General features: G+C 32.0%; 2 protein-coding genes across 2 annotated transcripts; both read left to right on the top strand.

The window, feature by feature from the left end:
- On the top strand, window positions 752–5591 carry LOC18612864 (chaperonin CPN60-2, mitochondrial). The gene is made up of 18 exons (XM_018114266.1): window positions 752–953; window positions 1038–1062; window positions 1187–1318; window positions 1769–1928; window positions 2260–2435; window positions 2551–2646; window positions 2853–2957; window positions 3090–3176; window positions 3259–3348; window positions 3444–3524; window positions 3630–3698; window positions 3893–3970; window positions 4096–4191; window positions 4338–4437; window positions 4520–4623; window positions 4890–4995; window positions 5099–5177; window positions 5295–5591. Exons 1-18 carry the CDS (start codon window positions 916–918, stop codon window positions 5398–5400), a joined length of 1728 nt encoding a protein of 575 aa, XP_017969755.1. The 5' UTR covers window positions 752–915; the 3' UTR covers window positions 5401–5591.
- Window positions 8675–11781, top strand: LOC18612860. The gene is made up of 3 exons (XM_018114008.1): window positions 8675–8984; window positions 10689–10966; window positions 11485–11781. The coding sequence occupies exons 2-3, from the start codon at window positions 10708–10710 to the stop codon at window positions 11517–11519; spliced, it is 294 nt and encodes a 97-aa protein (XP_017969497.1). The 5' UTR covers window positions 8675–8984; window positions 10689–10707; the 3' UTR covers window positions 11520–11781.

The raw sequence follows: 19794 nt of genomic DNA, 5'->3' as shown, positions 1-19794 counted from the left end.
TGATGAAGAAACAAGGGAGGGAATTCAAGCATCTTGCATAATGGTTATTAGATATAAGCGGCAGAAATATTCAAACAATAATCCATGAAAATGAGGATGATTCAAATTGGATTGAATTACCGCATGATTTGTTACTCCTATTAGTAGATGATCCAACAACAGGTATTGTCTTGACAGTTTACGACAAGTATTATGCAGATCTTTCATATGCTTTACAAAGCAAAGAACGATTGTTACACCTTCTAATGAAATAGTGAATTCAATAAATGCTTATATAATTAACATAACGAGGATCTACAAAGACGTATTTGAGCAATGACAGAATTTCACAAGTAGTATTTACATGTGCCTAGCCTTGAACTTTATTCCTTCTGTCCAAGTCAAATATATATATATATAATATATATATATATATATATGTTATAATATATATCTATATATATTTTTAGAAAAGAGTTTGTGTCTGAAAATTGAATGAAAGGAGGGTGGATTTTCAAATCTTTTAAGTGATTCTGTGTATATGTAACTTGGTGATTCTTTTCCCAGTTATTTTTAGGTGACAAAGACAAGATACTAGTTTAATAGTTCAAACTTCACCACAAAGGCAAAAGTTATATTTTATATCCTTTGAATTTAAAATCTTTACCAATTTCTTTGCATTCTTATTCGGATGAACATCGTATTATATTTTTGTTACTGCAAGGAATAAATTTACTCGTTTTATAACGTTTCCTTCGGATGGCTTCCTTGACGGCTGAAGCACACTAAAACCCTAAACCCTTATTAAAGGTCAGGCACATTTCTTCTGGATTCTTCTGTCCTCCCTTCATTTATGCTCTCTCTTTCTCTCGCTCTCTAAGACCTCTCTTAAACTCTAAAACGTTGTCCGCTGCTTTGCCACCGCGCTCCGCCACCATGTACCGCTTTGCCACTTCCCTTGCCTCTAAAGCTAGGTAAACACCCCCACCCCCCACTCTCTCTCTTTTCTTTTCATTCTTTTCAAATTCTAATCAACTTTGCGCCATTTTAACTTGTAGGTTGGCTAAGAACAACACCCAATTGGTAAGATTCTATTCTTTCATTTTTTTTTTACTATGAATCTCTTGCTCTGTCTTTTTTTTCTTCTTATACAACTTAGTGTTTGGAAGGGTGTAGGAATTTGATAAGGATATTTGTTTTATTACAGATTGGTAGTAGATTGAGTTGGAGTCGAAACTATGCGGCTAAAGACATTAAATTTGGTGTAGAAGCACGCGCCTTGATGCTTAGGGGAGTTGAAGAGCTGGCCGATGCTGTTAAAGTGACCATGGGTCCAAAAGTCAGTCCTTCATTCATATTGCATTTTCTTCTTTGTTTGTAATAGATTATGGCAAATATGTATAATACACACACACACACGCACACACAATATTAATCATGGAGCAAATGCGATGTTCTTTCAATATGCATTTTGGGTGGTGAAAACTTAAAACTTTTCTTTTCAAATTTTGTGTTACTTGAAATTCACTTAGATAGGCATTTGCTTTTGCTGTTTTGGAAAATTAAATCCGTTCTTCTCAAAATTAATGTGAAAATTTGTGTTTTGGGTTTCACGTTTCAAGCTTCATTCGGTTTAAGATTTGTCTTTTAACTCGCCCTTATTAACGGGCTATAGATTATTTAGCTATCTTCTCATTTCTTCCTGTTTCGAGTTACTGATTATACAGAGTCTGGTATGTGGCAGTAACTGACTAAAGTTTGTTGCTTTTTTTGGTTGACTTTTGCCTAGGGGCGTAATGTTGTTTTGGAACAAAGTTTTGGGGCCCCGAAGGTGACAAAAGATGGTGTTACTGTAGCCAAGAGCATTGAATTTAAAGACAGAGTAAAAAATATTGGTGCTTCCCTAGTAAAGCAGGTTGCAAGTGCCACCAATGATGTTGCTGGGGATGGTGAGGGTTCATATGTTACACTAGCGTACTACTCATGTAGTAAATCATGTTTGTTAATATTTATGTTTTTCTTTTCCTAATGTCATGGAGGGAAACCTTGGAAAAACACCTCACATTTACTGAATTTACTAAGGTTATGATCTAGAATAAAGTACAGTGCTGCTACATGATCTATCTATCCAACCCTACGTTGTGTGAAAAGACTTTATTTCATTGTCTGTTATTGTTAGATGACACCAGAGAAGATGGTGGTAACATATGTGACAATCTGTAATGATAAATCTTGATGAGATGGAAGCGTTTACTGATGCAAAACTTGTCTTGTTTGCAGGCACCACTTGTGCGACAGTCCTCACCCGTGCAATATTTGTTGAAGGATGCAAGTCAGTGGCAGCTGGAATGAATGCCATGGACCTCAGGCGAGGAATTACAATGGCAGTTGATGCAGTGGTGACAAACTTGAAGAGCAGAGCACGGATGATTAGCACATCTGAGGAAATTGCTCAGGTTTGCTTCAACAAAAATAGCATTTGTTCTAAGACTGAAAGGCTGAAGCTTAGAGAAGGACCATTATGACTTGATAAGGAGTTGTATTTTTCATTGTTTATTCTTTGCTCTGAAGGTTGGAACTATATCTGCAAATGGAGAGAGGGAGATTGGTGAGCTAATTGCCAAGGCTATGGAGAAAGTTGGCAAAGAGGGTGTTATTACCATTGCTGTAAGTCATTTCTTGGGTTCTTCTGTTTATCCCATTTCTATTTCTTCAAATCTTTTATCACTAAAATTGTTTCTTGGAATCTTCGTTCCTTTTCTATATCTGTTCCAGTTGAGTCATGTTCTCTATTTACAGTGGCATTTTCTGTCTGGTTGGGTTTGAGTTCTTCAACATTTATGAATTCTGTGTCTCCCTTCAATTTTTTTCAGGATGGAAAAACCTTGTGCAATGAATTGGAGGTTGTTGAGGGAATGAAGCTTGACAGGGGCTACATATCCCCTTACTTTATCACCAACCAGAAGAACCAAAAATGTGTAAGTATATTTTAGCATAATATTTGTTGGTTCCTTAGCACTATGTTGCTAGGAAATGATGGGGCATTGCCTCCTTTTTTTTCCCTATAAACATCATCGTAATGTGACAAACAATTGCTTTAATTTTGCCAGGAATTAGAAAACCCACTCATTTTGATCCATGAGAAGAAGATCTCAAACTTGCCTGCTTTGGTTAAATTTTTGGAATTGTCCTTGTCAGTGAGTGGCTCTATCTGAGGAAAACTGCTAATTTTATGCCATGTTATCACATTGATAGACCAATATGGTTGTGTGTTTACAGAAGCAAAGGCCTTTACTAATCGTTGCTGAAGATCTTGAAAGTGAAGCACTTGCAACTCTCATTCTGAACAAGCTTCGTGTTGGAATCAAGGTATTTTATTCTTTTCCACGGAAAACTGTGGCTAGTATGCAGGCTCTTGCTGTCAAGGTTGGGCTCTTACTTTTCTAATTGTGGTTGGTTTTAAGGTGTGTGCCATTAAAGCCCCAGGGTTTGGAGAAAATAGGAAAGCTGGTTTGCAGGACCTTGCTGCTCTCACTGGAGGCGAGGTAGTCTCTCTCTCTCTCTCTCTCTCTCTCTCTCTCTCAACTTAAGACTTTGCATTATTATTTGAAGCATTAACCACCATATTCCTCACACTGTTCTCTTTATAGGTAGTGACTGAAGAACTTGGTCTTAATATCGAAAAGGTGGGAGCAGAAGTGCTTGGCTCTTGCAAAAAGGTAGGTTAGTCAATAATATCTTTCTTGATAGAATAGTAATATGTTTTCAGGCTACAACAGTTTGAAGAGATAATCTGCTTATCGTTCTCTACTTCTCTAGTTAGGTTGACAAGTGTAGGTTTTTTTGTTTGTATTTTATTACTTGTTAGTCTGGTTGTGACTTTGTGGCTGACTTCTGTGGGCTGCAAGTTTAGGTTACAGTATCAAAGGATGACACAATTATCCTTGATGGGGCTGGAGACAAGGCTGCCATTGAAGAAAGATGCGACCAAGTTAGTTTTTTTTCTTTTTTTGAAAGGCCCAAGTTAGTTATATTGCTGTTTTGACATATCTTTCATAACTATCAGGCTTGTTTATATTGCAGTATTCAAACAATGATTTATAATTATTAATGCAGATAAGATCTGCAATGGAATCAAGCACTTCTGATTATGATAAGGACAAGTTACAAGAGCGGCTTGCAAAGCTTTCTGGTGGTGTTGCAGTTTTGAAGGTTAGTTACTCTAGCAAGATGAGAATTTGTCAAATTTTGTCACTATGGGTGAATGCGAATAAACCATGGAATATCTTACAACAATTTAATTGTTGCCCTTAAACTGTCCTCTTCAAATGATGCACTGATGGAAGTTTGTTTTTTAGATTGGAGGAGCAAGTGAAGCAGAAGTTGGTGAAAAGAAGGATAGAGTTACTGATGCCCTAAATGCGACAAAAGCTGCTGTGGAGGAAGGAATTGTTCCTGGTAAGCATTTAAATTGGCATTGCAATTGGTTGATTTTGTTGGTTTATGTTGCTTTAGAATATCAAAAGTCTCCTATTTACAGGTGGTGGTGTTGCACTTCTTTATGCCTCAAAGGAGCTTGAAAACCTACACACTGCAAACTTTGATCAGAAGATTGGTGTTCAGATCATCCAGAATGCTCTTATGGTTCCAACTCATTATACTTCTATCTTTGTCTTCAATGGAATGTTCTCTACAAAATCTTTATTTTCAGAACAGTGAACATGACATATACAGAGATAAATTTCGGGTTTAAGAACTGAGTAATGCTGTTTATGATCCTTTTCTAGTGTATGCTTCATAAGGACCCAAATTAATCTTGAGCTTTATTGACTGAGTATAGTTTATGACAAGTGCCTAGTGTGTGCTCTAGAGAGATTGCTTACTTCATAATTTCAATGTCATTTCTACAGATGCCTGTACACACAATTGCTTCCAATGCTGGAGTAGAGGGGGCAGTGATTGTTGGCAAGCTACTGGAACAGGATAATCCTGACCTTGGATATGATGCAGCTAAAGGTTTATTTTTGTTTTCTGCAAAAACATATTAGAAAGATATCTGGTTTAGAGATGATTTTGTGACCTGAAATTCTGAGTGTTTTTCCCTTTGTGCTTGTGCCAGGTGAGTACGTAGACATGGTAAAAGCGGGAATCATTGATCCATTGAAAGTCATAAGGACAGCCTTGGTAGATGCTGCAAGGTAAAAAATCATGGAAGTCTATTATCTAAGTACAATCTCCCCATTGTAAAAATAGTATTATTTCTTTGAGCAACCCCAAAAATTGCCACTGCTTAATTATGACTTTGTGCAATGCAGTGTGTCGTCTTTGATGACCACAACTGAAGCAATTGTTACCGAACTTCCCAACGATGAGAAGGCAGGCCCAGCAGCCCCAGGTGGCATGGGCGGCCTAGATTACTAAGCTTTCACAATTCACAGGCAGGAAGAGTGGGGATGCTGTATTCCAAATTTCTTGATACAATTTTTTATATGACAAAACTGTAACAAGAGAAGAGAATATTCTAGGGCAGAGAGGAGCTGGCATCCTTCCTTGAGAACTTTCTTGTCTCCCCTGTTCATTGAGTAATCCAATTTTTTGCTTGTGGTTGTTTCTCTTTTCTCGTGCAAGACTCCCAACATTACCTGATCATAGTGGCGCAAGGTGTTTGTATTCCGTGGTTAGACTTGTAGTAATGATCTGTTATGTGCAAAGTAAATTTACCTTACAACAGCATAACAGAAAATGTACTAGTAAAACTAGGAAACACCTTAAGCTTTTCATTTTTTATTAAAATTTATACCATCAGTCAAAAGTCAGTTGGTGTTATGAATTCAACTAATCAAGCCATAGTAATTCAATTTGATGTCATGAACGTGATATCAATTCAATCGGTGAATTTATACTATAACAATAATATGAAATTATGTACGGTGAATTTGGTTAATACGTGGTGGCATGGGCAGGCGAGCCTGAGGGTTGTTGCCGCATCAACATTTATACAAACAGCAACCTTCAAGGAACAACAGTTCTGTTTTGCTGGGGAGTAACATGAAAATGAAGAGTCCTTGGGTGGGGTTCATCTCTACTTCGGAGATCTAAAGTTAAGCCAAGGATCTCCAGGATCAATAACAGGATCTAAAATTTAATATGATTATTTAATTTTATTTTTTAGCTATTTTTATTTTTAAAATATTAATAATTTATAATAAAAATTTATTTTATTGATAATTTAGAGAGAAAAATAGTGAGAGGTGAACGAGGTGGAGAGATAAAGAAAAAGTGAAAAATGAAAATTTTTATATGTTAACATTATGTTTTAACATCTATAATATATATAAAAGTAGAATAATAGATTGGATCAAATGGTTGACACTTGTCATTTTCAATTAAATTAATTTTTTTTGTACAACTTGTACCAAAATTACGTTATTTTTTACATTTGAAGGGTTTTTTTATTTTTATTTATGAGAAAATTGTGAGAAATAACCTTCTTCATAAGCTCAATTCAAAAATATTATTTTTTATAATTTTAACTATTTTTAGTCAATTTTTTACATGACTTGACAACAATACCCTTTAAACAATTTCAAACAAGTTAAAATGATTTCAGTTTCCTCTATCCCGCCATTCAGACAAAAATTTTAAAATTAAATCTCGATTTCTCTTTCTAGTCAAATATCTTATCAAAAACTAATCACACAATACCTATCAACTAGTCACGCAATGCCTTATCAAAAACTAGTCACACAATACCTTATCATAAACAAGCCACGCAATGTCTAAAGTCAGTCACGCAATGTCTATCAACTAGTCACGTAATACCCAAAGTTAGTCACGCAATATCCAAAATCAGTCACGCAATGCCTAAAAACTAGTCATGTAATTCTCAAAAATCACTAAAACTACTGAATTTCATTTAACAAGATCAACAACTTCAAACGATACACCATATTCCATTTAACAACATAATTAACGAATATGAATGCTTAAAATGCTCAAAATGTTCAAAAGTTTTTCTTCATATATTAAATATCACTCCAAAATGCTTAACAATGCTCAAAACGCTCACAGGTTTTTTTCATGTATTAAAAACTACTCCAAAATGCTCAAAATGTTTAAATGTTTTTTTTTTCTAGTAAGGAATACTCCAGAGATGAATAGTTTGATGAGAAAAGCTCAAAAAATATGAATCAGTTTGAGGCGCAGACCTAAACATACTTGACCCGTTAATAAGTTTCGGGTTGAAACGCAGAGTCAAATAAATGGATCGATTTCATTAAGGGTAATTTTGTCCAAATTTTAATTTTCTTGGCTAAGTTAAAATTATGAGGATGTCTATTGTCAAAAACACGTTATGCGTAAGGCCTATTTAAAAAAAAACTCTTTATTTATTTTAACAAAAAATACTTGAAAACAATAATTTATAACTTTTAATGTTTAGAGGATAGATTCATTTAATATTTATCAATTGCAATTTAATTATTTTTTTGTTTATCTTCTCTTATTCTGCATAAACCTGAATCTATAGTATTTAGATATATTTTTCATACATGAATGTTTAAATTTCAATAAATATCCATCCAATTCATTGAACAAAATAAAAAAAAATAAAATAAGTCTACTCATTTCTCAATATATATAGCATACAATCATCATTGAATAAACAAATTAATTGAATTTGATAACCTTTAACTATTCATTTTATATATAAAAAACAGATATTATTAGAAATTAGTAACTATTTTATATTGATAAGATTTTTACATTATACTATTATCATATATTCAACAATTGTTTATCTTAATTACAAATAGTATAGGTTATATATTCTTTCATTTCTTAATATTTTATTATATATCTAATAATCTTTGATAGAATTATTATCTTTTTTAGATAAGTACTATTTTATAACTATATATGTATATATATATATAGATGCAGGTTTCCGATAATTGAAATCACAGCAAATAAACTTATCTTCGATTAATACTAGTTAATCTTTTTCTCTACTAGCAAGAACCATCCATTCATGCTCAGTAATACAATATAGCACAACAAAAACAAAAAAAATAGAAACAAATATATATGGCAAAAGGAAGAGCAAACTATCACCATAGTTAGACATATGTGACAATTATATAACAGTTTATATTCCCTTAACATTTAGCTAATTACAAGTCTTGCATGTTGATTACATCATCTAACAAAATATTATTTATTTTGTTTGAATAATATATTTTTATTAAAAAATATTACTGAATGTTTAACAGGATTATTATCGTCTTTGATTAAGTACTGTTTTAAAATCATATATTTAGCAGCAATTTTTAGTAATTAAAATCAAAATAAATAATTATTTTCAATTAATAATAATTTATCTTTTTCTCTATCAATAAAAATCATGCATTCATATAATTGATTAATAGAATATAACTTTTTTTACAAATTATTTTAAAAATATCAAATTAAATTTTTTTTTTTCGTAACATAGCTGTGAGCATTATCTTATATATAATAATATGATGATAATTTCACAGAACCATCACCAATAACTTTTTCAGTCTATCTCTTAACTTATGGAAAACCTATTATCGAGAGAGGCCGGTAACAGCTATACCACCAAACAAGGGTAAGCATACTAATGAATAAGGGGAATACAATTGCCATTCTCCGAAAGGGGCATGCCATTCGATTATTTTGTGAAAATATATTAAAAGCTTTCTCTTTCCATTTCTTCCACTCTCCCTTTGACTAACATCTGCCGCAACCTCTCTCTCTCTCTCGCTAAAGAAACCCTAGCTCCACTTCCGCCTTCCTCCGCCAGGCGATCCTGCCAAAACCCCACTTCCTCACAGCGATTTATTTTTTGCAGAAGCGTTTTCTTTTTCTTTCTGCCGCCGCCATCCTCCACTGCCTTGTGCTTCGCCCCTGTTTCGCATCCACTCTCCTCCACTGCTTTGTGGGAGTCCGTAACTAAGGCATTCATTTCAGTGAATTGGCAGGTTAATATTCTCAGATATATGGCTCATTTCAAGTTTCAATCTGCTTATAATTTTGAAATTTGAAGTCTAATACTATCAGCAAAAACCGAGGATGCTTGTAAAATCCTTTTGCCCTTATTTCCTGATTGTACTTGTGTAAGTTCAAGGATATATGAAATGAATCATAGACAAAGAGAAAAACAGAAGACCGTCTCATCAAGTAGCCTCTGACCATAGTTTCCAATGAACATGTTGAGTAAAAATATTAAGATATTGTTCGCATAGACTTGTAGGCTCTTAAGGTTGATTTTTCTTTAATTTCCCTTTTTTCTGTTTAATTTAACTTTTCGGAGCAGTTCTTAGTTTATAAGCTCTATAATGCAATATATTTTGCAGAAAAGGGTCCTAAAGGATGTGGTATACAAGAAAGGGTGAAAAAGTATCGTAAGAATTTTTTTTATGGAAAAAATGAAAAAAAGTGAGCCATTTGTTCAATGAAGACCATTTAATTTACTTCATTTATTATATTGAACTTGCCTGAGTGTTAGCTTCAGCAATAGATCCTTGGTTTGATGCATCTGCACATGCTTTCTTGTATCTGTCAATTGTTACTCTGTCACTGAAAAATTGTCAACAGTAATTCAGGTTCTTTGAATGAGATTCCATGTTGTCTGATCACAAAAGGATCATTTTATTCATCATGCTTAAACACCTTACTAGCAATTGATATTATTCATAGAAGTTACATACTTGTAACAGAAGGAAGCTAGTCAAATATTACTTTTCTATCAAGGATGAATCTGATTTCTTCTGTGCATCGGTAAGGATGAATTTGATTTCTCATGTCATTTCTTTGATCAGGCCCCATTTAATCCAAGAAGAGGAAGTTATGTTTAACTAAAACAAGTTTAGAAACACCAATCCTATCTTCCTCTAAATCTTTCCTCTAGTTTCAATTTTTCAAATCTCTGTGTCTTTCGATGCCAAGCTAGCGAGCCCTGCTCCTGTCAATCTATTGCAAAGTAATTTCACTGATTGTTTTCTAAACCTTTCCTTGTTCTTTTCATTAACTTTATTTTTAATTTAAAATCTTAGAAGCTTCAGATTGTGATTGCATGTTTCTGTGAATACTGAAAACACTCTTGGAAATCCTGATTGTATTTGGGGATGATAAACAAATTAGATTATTTTCCTTTTTTTGACCCAGTTGCTGCTTCTACTTGGTCATGAAATGTTCAACATATATATACACCTCTGAGCGGTTGAGCATGTGTTCTTTGCTGTTACCGAAATTTATTCTTTCAGTACAATCTTAGTAACACTGATTTTAAAAAGATATAGTTCAGTAGTAATGCATGAATTTAGTTGATGACTTGGTTAAGACCTATCAGATTGTTGCTTCTTTTTTTTTCTTAGCATTTGAAGTTCGTAATCTTCAGCCATCTCTTGGGTTTCGTTGGCAACCTCAGGGTTGGCTAATAACAAATTTATCATGAATTAAGATTCATAGGATTAAGCTTACAGGTAGTTTAAAATGTTCCATTAACCAGCAAATTGGGTGTACTGGCTGTTCTGGAGCATATATGCTGCCAATTATTTCTGTGTGTGTGCACACAGGCACCCATGCCTCGTCTCCTTGATACCCTTGCTATAATAGTTTGTGGCTTTTCTTCTATTAGGTTGCTTTTCCATCAGAGGATTATATTCTTTGTGATTCAAAAGATCTGAGCTTGTAATCAAATCATTAATGGGAACTGAAGAGTCAAAGGACCCATTGAAAGGGGTTGACTGGAAAGCAATCGGTAGTGAGTTGCAGAAGGACCCCAGTGCTGGTGCTAAACCAGTTATAAAGAAGCGGCTTCCTAAGAAGATTAGACAAATTCCAGATTGTTATTTTCTTCCTCGAATGTCCCTACCTTCTGCTATTGCCTTCTATGGAGCATGTATTGCTGGTGGTATTGGTGCTGGGATGTTGCTGGAGGTCTGGATAAACAAGAAAATTAAAGGTATACGCAAAGATACTTATCTTCATTCGTCTTTCTCTTAGAACAAAGACTGATTCTTTTACTCTCTGCAAGACATGTGGCATGATCCATTTGAACTTTTAGTATTATTATTATTTAAAACACAAAAAGCCTATTGGTTGCTTACATGAGATCAGTTTAGAGAAAAATTGTAACTGCAAACAGTCTCCAATGGCTGAGGCCAGTGCAGAACTCTTTTCTTCAATTATATGATAGGGATACATATCCTGAGAGAACAGAGTGGGAAAAGGACGAGCTTAATTTTCCGAAGAGACTTGAAAGAAAGGGGAAGGCCTTGTGCACACCTTATACCGGTATGAAGGGTGTGCATGGCAGTCAACAAAATGGCCTGCAAAATAACATTTTCATGAAAACACTGGGGGGGTATGACTTGGTGTTTCTGGGAGTAAGTCAAGGACCTCATTCTTGGTTTGGCAAAGCATGCATTTGAAGTTTGATGTAGAGCTATTGTTAATGTGTCTTTTGTCCTAAAATTGCAGAGGATGGAGGCGTCATATGGGAGTTTGACAAATAGGGATTGATATTATTACTAGAGTTTCCAATCACTCCCTTGCTGCGAGAGTTTCAACATGGGAGTCATGTCAGAATTTTGCTGTGTTAATGTTTGATAACATAATGCTCTTCTCTTTGCTTTGGCTTTAACTAATTTGGCCATGTAAATTACGATTTGTTGAGATAACTCTTGACTAGTTGATTTCTTTTGGTACATATGGCAAAATGAATATCAACCATCGAATTGATCTCTCTCCCTCTGAATTTATAGCTTCTTTTGTGCTCATCGATTTTTCATATGCACATAGTAGTTACAAATGGAGCCTTGTACCCATATATGTAAACGAACAACTATGGCCAAGGTGGCCCATGTAGGGATTGGATCCAATTCCGTAAGACTTGCGAAATTGATTTTGCTTTGCGTAGTTGGCCGATGGTGATACGGTATGTTGTTATTTTCTTATGAGAAGCTTTTCAGTTTAACACCGGGAGAAATATGGAAGTGGTAGGTATTAGTTATGGTTAGTCAAATTATTATTAAAAGAAAATAATTTTTCTTTATTGAATGTATTATTCTTATTAAATTTAAGAAGAGCTAATGAATTGATTGATAATACTTTTGGTTACAAATATCATCTTATCTTAACTAGTGTCATCAATAAACATCAGTTACTATTTATTTCCACTTAAAATTTAGAAAAAGGCAGAAGGGATACTGCATGTTTCAGAGATTTCGGTCTCGCACAAACCTTCATGGCTTTTGTCTTATTACACGTTCAGCATAACGCCTTGATTTCTGAATTCTGTCGTGACAAAATGCCTGCTGCTTGAATCGAGGTAATTAGGGGACTTTACAGACATTATTCCTTGATGCAAAGACAATGTCAACTTTGGTGTAAAATGAATGAAATACCTTTGAAGCGAACACAATGTCAACTTTAAAATCTTACAGAGAAAATGAATCAAATACAGTTGGTGGGTGCAAAACCCCTAAATTTCTCTCTCTTTTTTTATTATTTATTTTTGCGAATTCCATCGACACGCGACAACACGAGGGACATGAAATTGATAGTAGTTGAATTGAATGAGCTAAGGATAAGATTCTGTTCTATATTTGTTGGATGCGGCAATCATTCTTTGCACTCGATAGATCTTACAAGTTAGTAATGATCCCACTAGTTCTTTTTTAAGTCCAAAGTTGAAATGTGGATGGATCCCTTATAATTACCAACCTCGAGACATATTTTCATGCATACATTATTAAATTATATTATTATTTCATTATACATTGTTAATACATTAAATATAAAATGTGAAAATCATGTAAAAACTGACTTCACTGACAACTTTGCTGTGAGAGATGAGTAAGTAGATCAACCAGAAGGTAATTAATACGAATTAGACGCAGGGGAGGGGAGCCATTTATTTGCACACTATTTATAACATAGTCAATGCAAATTTTGGTTGGCTTCACTTAATATATTTGTAGGCAAAGTGAAATGGTTTATTTTTTTCTATATAATTAAAAGTATCTTACTGTAGGGTTAATATATTAATTAGTGAATGAAATTTAGTACTGGGAATAATGGACCAAGGTTGGGAGCAAGGAGGCAAGGAGGAGTTTGAGAGGGTTGTATAATGGGCAATGGTCATGAAGGAGTTTGGGAAGAAGAGCCCCCACCTGGGCAGCACTTACTAAAATGAGGGAGGGGGTGGGTGACTGGTGACTTGGTGCTGGGGAAAGATGAGTGGGACCCTACCTGAACTCCTGACCCCGAATTTTTATGTTGTCGGTTCACTGGGCAACATGGCACGCTCCGCCCTTGCCACGTCTTCACGTTTTACGATGCATGCTTCTTTTATCATTTTCTTCTCTAATTTTTTCTTTTTTCAAATTACTATTTACCGATAATACGTTTTAATTTTCGAATCCATTTTTAATTATTGAATGCCTAGAGAGTTCGGCTTAATTTGTCCTTTTCAAGAGGAAATGTGGTGCAATGATTGTATTGACATGTTTACTATTGTGATTCATTTGTTTTGTCAAAATAATGATGAAGCTAAAAAAAAAAAATTCTATTTGATTTTTCTTTCTAAGTTCATTTCAGGTCTGATCAATAATCATATCAAATAATGCAACAATGACAACTTGTGTCACACATAAGCATAAAGTATAAGCATTTGTGCCAAGAAAAAAAAAATATGTGGCCCTTAAAAATGCTTGGATAAGATATGGTTTTCCCTTTATTTTTTTCCAAAATTTTCTGACAATTTTTAATGTGTCCTTTACTGTAATTTAATCAACCAGCCGGAGGCAAGGGCACCCAACTCTAATCTTTCCTAGCTGTGTCTATCCCAAACCCAAGAACCAAAAGGTGAACCACTATGGTCGTACAAACCCAATGGCATTTGATTTGATTAACAAGCTAAAGAATCATATCAAACATAAATTTTGTACTAGGAGTTTTAGATTCTAAAATTTACATAAATACTATAAGAATTATTATTACGATAACAGTAGTATGATATACCTATAATACTGAATACCTTTGGACTTTATCCATATATAGTATGATCGATGTATGCATTGTAATACTTAATTCCAATTGCATATCCTAAGTAAAGTGGTTCTTTTTAACAATCTTGTAACTTCAAATAACTTTATTCTTTGAAAACATTATACTTTGCACATCAAAGGTTGCCCTTTCCTTTAACAGTAAAAATACTACTAGTTAGCCTTTTATCTGAACCTTTACTTAATAGAGGGAAAAAGTCTACAAGGAGGGGCCGCCTTTCCCTACAAAAACGAAAAGGGCAAGTGTAGTAAATTTCTGATTTGAGTTTGTTGTTTGAGAAGCAAGAAAGGAAGGAGAAGGACCTTGGATTCTCCAAAAATGGAAAGGTTGTATCTCCCCAGTGAAGAAAAGATTGCTCACCCCAAAAAAATGAAAGAAAAAGAGGAACAAAGAAAGTATAGAGAATGTTGCATGATTGAAAGTAGATAGGGAGGGAGAGAGAAGTTAATTTTAAAGTACAAAATGATGAAATCTGTTGTCATAGGATGTGCCTCAATGTTAAGGGACAGTCCATATGAAGAAGAAGAGAAAGATGTTTCTTATCTATCCACCATCCAACTGCCTCGACCCACCTCCAGCAGACTCATTTTCAACCAGATTCGGGCAACTACGAACACATCCATATCATTGGAGTTCTTCTTTTCCTTTTTTATTAAACTTTTTGTGAGCAATTTGAGCCTGTTTTTGCCCTTTCCATTATTATGTCTTTATTTTAATATTATAATGTAACAGTTGCTTGTATTTTTTTTCAAGATGACAATATTAGGTACCCTGTTACCAGATACCCGCGAGTATCCGATCCGGTAATATAAGATTAGAGTATCTTATAATGGAATTGGATTAATAATTTCACTACTTATATTAAATTCAGGTACTACCCCTTGGATACTTATCTCGAATCCTGATTATGGTTTTTTTTTAATTTCATGTAATTAAAAATAAATTTATATTGTTAATTAAATTATTTCATGAAACTATGATTATTAATTAACTTGTAATATCTTTTTATACATATACTCTATATATTGTGTTAATTTATAAAGAATATAATTACTATTATATATATACTTTTAATATATATACTTTAAATATAAACATATTTACTTCCCATTTTGTATTAACGTTACAAAAATTATAACTTATAAAATAATTAATTATAATATATATACCTTTATTTATATAAACTTATAAAATATATACCCAAAGACAAGTTGTGAGATTAGAATGGTTTTAGAACCTATTTATTTGTTTTAATTTCATGTAATTAAAGACAAACCCATATAGTTAATTAAACTTGTAATGTCGTTTAAATTGTTGTTTGGATATTTATTTTAAGTTACTTAAGTTGATATTGGAGATATTTATTTTTTATTATTTAAATTTAAATTTTATTNTACCACCCTTGGATACCCGATACTCGAATCCAATTATGTTTTTTTTAATTTCATGTAATTAAAAATAAATTTATATTGTTAATTAAATTATTTCATGAAACTATGATTATTAATTAACTTGTAATATCTTTTTATACATATACTCTATATTTTTTTAATTTATAAAGAATATAATTACAGTTGTATATATACTTTTAGTATATATACTTAAATATAAACATATTTACTTTCAATTTTATGTTAACGTTACAGAAATTATAACTTATAAAATAATTAATTATAATATATATACCTTTATTTATATAAACTTATAAAATATATACCCAAAGACAAGTTGTGAGATTAGAATGGTTTTAGAACCTATTTATTTGTTTTAATTTCATGTAATTAAAGACAAACCCATATAGTTAATTAAACTTGTAATGTCGTTTAAATTGTTGTTTGGATATTTATTTTAAGTTACTTAAGTTGATATTGGAGATATTTATTTTTTATTATTTAAATTTAAATTTTATTATTTATGTTCTTTTATAAATTTAATTATTAGTGAATTATATGGAATATGATTGGAAATATTATTGTATATAGATACAGGTACAAATTCTGGTTCGGGTAATTGGATACCCCCCATGAAGAGAATTTTAATAATTTTTTTACATAATCGGGGTTTTTAAATAGGTTTGGGTAATTATCGAATAGTGGGTATATATTAGGATTTAGGTTAGGGTAATAAATTTAAAAAATATTTGAGTAATTATAAGATTTGGATATTTCATTTTTTAATCGAATTCGAGGTCGTGTATCACAAAATTAATGAATACCCTATCCATTGTCATCTTAATTTTTCTTTTTACTTTGTTAAATCTCATTCATTTTTTACTATATATATATGCTTAGAAAGGTTGCTTGCCTTACGACCTCACGCATCTTCGAAAGTGTGTATAACAAATGTCATTAATGGTGAAAATGAAATGCCATACTTTTTTTGTTCTACCATGAAATAGACACACCTTCTAAATGGGGTATTAAAACGTTTGACCTTTGACATTTATTTGAATTTGGTGAAACTTGATAAACGTTTTCTTATAAAATTCATTCCTCATGTAAGACAACTATATATAAGTTGTTTTGTTTTCATAAACACTTTAAATAATTTCTAAATTATTTTTAAAAATTAAATAAAGTTTATTCTTTATTACGTTCAATTAATTCTTTATATTTTTACTTTAGATCAAATAAAATTTTATAACCAACGAGTAACTAATTGTCATTAGTCATAACGTCACTTATCATTTTTGTATATTCATGCTGCGCTTATATGGTGTTGAAGTGGAGAGTGAAATTGTCACGTAATCAAGTTATCATATCAGATTACCATCCATTAAGACATATCAACATATCACATCAGTATCATATGGTATAAAATGACAAATAATGTTTTGATTAATAGTATAAAGGTTGGTTTGACCCAAATAAAAATATAAATACTTGATTGAATATAATAACAAAAAATAAGAGATTATTTGATTTTTTTCTTAATAGTTTAGAAATTTTAAAGTATTATGCTCTCCAAAAACAATAGAGACCAATTATTGATTACATATAGTGGAATATATTTATATTATTATATATTATATATATATATATAATTATATAAACGTTATTTATATATATTTAATTTATATATAAACATTACTATAACTTATAATGGACTTTATTTATATGATTATGTATAACATTTTAACATATAATTTGTATAATTAATTTATATATAATAAAGTAATATATATTATATATATACATATATTTAAAAATATATATATAATATATATATATTATATTTAGTGCAATAAGTTCAATGTGAATAATTCTAAGAAGTGGTGAATTGAAATCTTTGAAAAAATCCTTTCAATTTAAAGTTTAAAAATTTTCTTAAGTAAGATATTCTTTGAATTAAAACAGATCAATAAATTTTTTGTAAAAGGGGGTGAATTAACACCAAAACAATTTGAAAGAAATTGAAAAGATTGAACAACACAAGAATTTTATACTTTGTCTGTGTTGTCTCCCTTAACTCACTAAAGAATTTAAAATCCACTATTGAAATAAAGTTCAATACAATATCTTTTATGGATCAAGCACAACTTTTTAATACAATGCATTTTATGGTTCAAGCACAACCACTCTACTTTTAATCTTGGTTAATGTATATCTACTCAAATACTACCTTTTCAATCAGTTACGGTATAACTACTCAAAGGAATACAATAAAAGAGATAAGTGAGCTAGAATGCCTTCCAAAGATTGAGTAGCAAATTAAGTGGTGAGGAAATAAAAAGCTTAATAAATGGTACAATAAAAAACTTAAATGTTAGAAGAGGAGAATAAAGAGTATTGAATGATTTGAGTTAAATTCTTTTCTTGGAATTGTGTTTCTAAGTCTTCCAACCTTTATAAATGTGGTGGGAGCTTTGTATTTATAGTTGCTGAACCTTCAGAGGTAGTTGGAGATACATTAAATGTGAAAATAACTATTTTGCACTTTGTTCCAAGCTCCAACAATCACCATCTATCGACAAATTTCATGATTTATCGATAGATGCCTTTTAAAAAACTTCAAAATCACTCTAATCTATCGATAGATATTTATAACTATCAATAAATCCAAGTTAGGGTCTTTTAGAGTGCTATTGAGTGGCCATCTATTGATAGATGCAAGTTAGGGTCTCTTTGAATTGTTCTTGGATAACTATCTATCATTAGATGCCGCACATCTATTGCTATATGTTCATAGCCTTTGAGGCCCAGATGCTAGAATGACCAACTATCCATAGATGTTCTTCATTATTTATCGATAGATGAGCTTATCTATCGATAGATTGAAGGTAGTTTTTCAATTTGAAGAGCATTTTTACTTGTTTTCAATTTAAGGTACCTAACTCTTTCATTAAAACTTTTTTAAGGACCGTTTAGACTCGTTTGAACATCTGAAAAATAATTTTGATCACTTGTCTGTCAAATCAAAACTTAAAATCGAATGTGTTAGTGCAATAAGTTCAATGTAATTAATTCTAAAAGGAAGTGAATTGGAATAATGTTTTTGAAATTTTGATGATCCCTTTTTTTAATTTTAAAAAAATAAAATTCTTTTGATCCAAATCCCCGATTTAAAAATAAACAAGACAATTGACTTCTTTTTTTTTCTCTTTACGAACACCCTTTCCAAAAATTAGCGTATGTCGCTTCAAGTGGCGAGCACACGATATTCTTTAGTAAAAGGCGAAAGAATAGTTCGCTCTATGCTCACCACACGGCTCCGTAAAACAATTGACTTCTTGAAAATTAAGAAATGTTGGAAATGAAAATGAAATTAAATGAGTAAAAAAGAAGAAAAATCAACACAATTGTTTTATAGAGGTTCGGCCTTTTTGCCTACGTTCTCTCCCTTAGATTCACTAAAGAATTTAAAATCCACTATTGAATTAGAATTTAATACAATGCCTTTTGTGATCAAGCACAACTTTTCAATACAATACCTTTGTTATGGTTAAAGCACAATGACTCTACTTTTTATATTGGTTAAAGTATAACCACTCAAGTGAATACAATAAGAAGAACGCAAATGTAGCTAGAATGCCTATTAAAGGTTGAACAACAAATTAAGTACAATGTTTGGTGAAGAAAAGAACAAGCAATAAATGCTTAACAAATGCTACAATATAAGACTTAAAGGCTTGAAAAAGAGTACAAAGAGTATTAAATGATTTTTTGTTGAATTTTTCAATTTTTAGTTGTGTTTCAAAGTCTTCCAATCTTAAAAATTGTTGTGGGAGCTTGAATTATAGTTGCTGAAGCTTTAAAGGTAGTTGATGATGCATTAAATGTGAAAATAGCCATTTAGCACACTATTCCAAGCTCTAACGGTCATCATCTACTAATAGGTCTCTATCTATCGATAGATTCCTTTCAATAATCTTCAAATTCCTGTTCATCTATCGATAGATTCGACTTAAAATCATTTTGAAACATCCTCGGATGGCAATCTATTAATGATGCAAGTCAAACTCTTTTTGCAATGTTGTCAGGTGACTATCTATCAATAAATATTGTGTATCTATCAATAGATTCAAGTCAAGATCTTTTTGTGTTGTTCACGATAGATGCCATGCATCTATTGATAGATGTTCATAGTCATTGAAGTCCAACTGCTAAAACAATCAATTATCGATTGATGTTCTTCATCTATTAATAGATAAAGTCATCTATCGATAGATGAAGAAGATCTATTAATAGATTAGTGGTATTTTTCAAGTTTAAAGAGACTTTT

This window comes from Theobroma cacao, chromosome 1, assembly GCF_000208745.1.
Source record: "Theobroma cacao cultivar B97-61/B2 chromosome 1, Criollo_cocoa_genome_V2, whole genome shotgun sequence".
NCBI lineage: Eukaryota > Viridiplantae > Streptophyta > Magnoliopsida > Malvales > Malvaceae > Theobroma > Theobroma cacao.
This window is presented reverse-complemented; position numbering and strand designations above follow the sequence as displayed.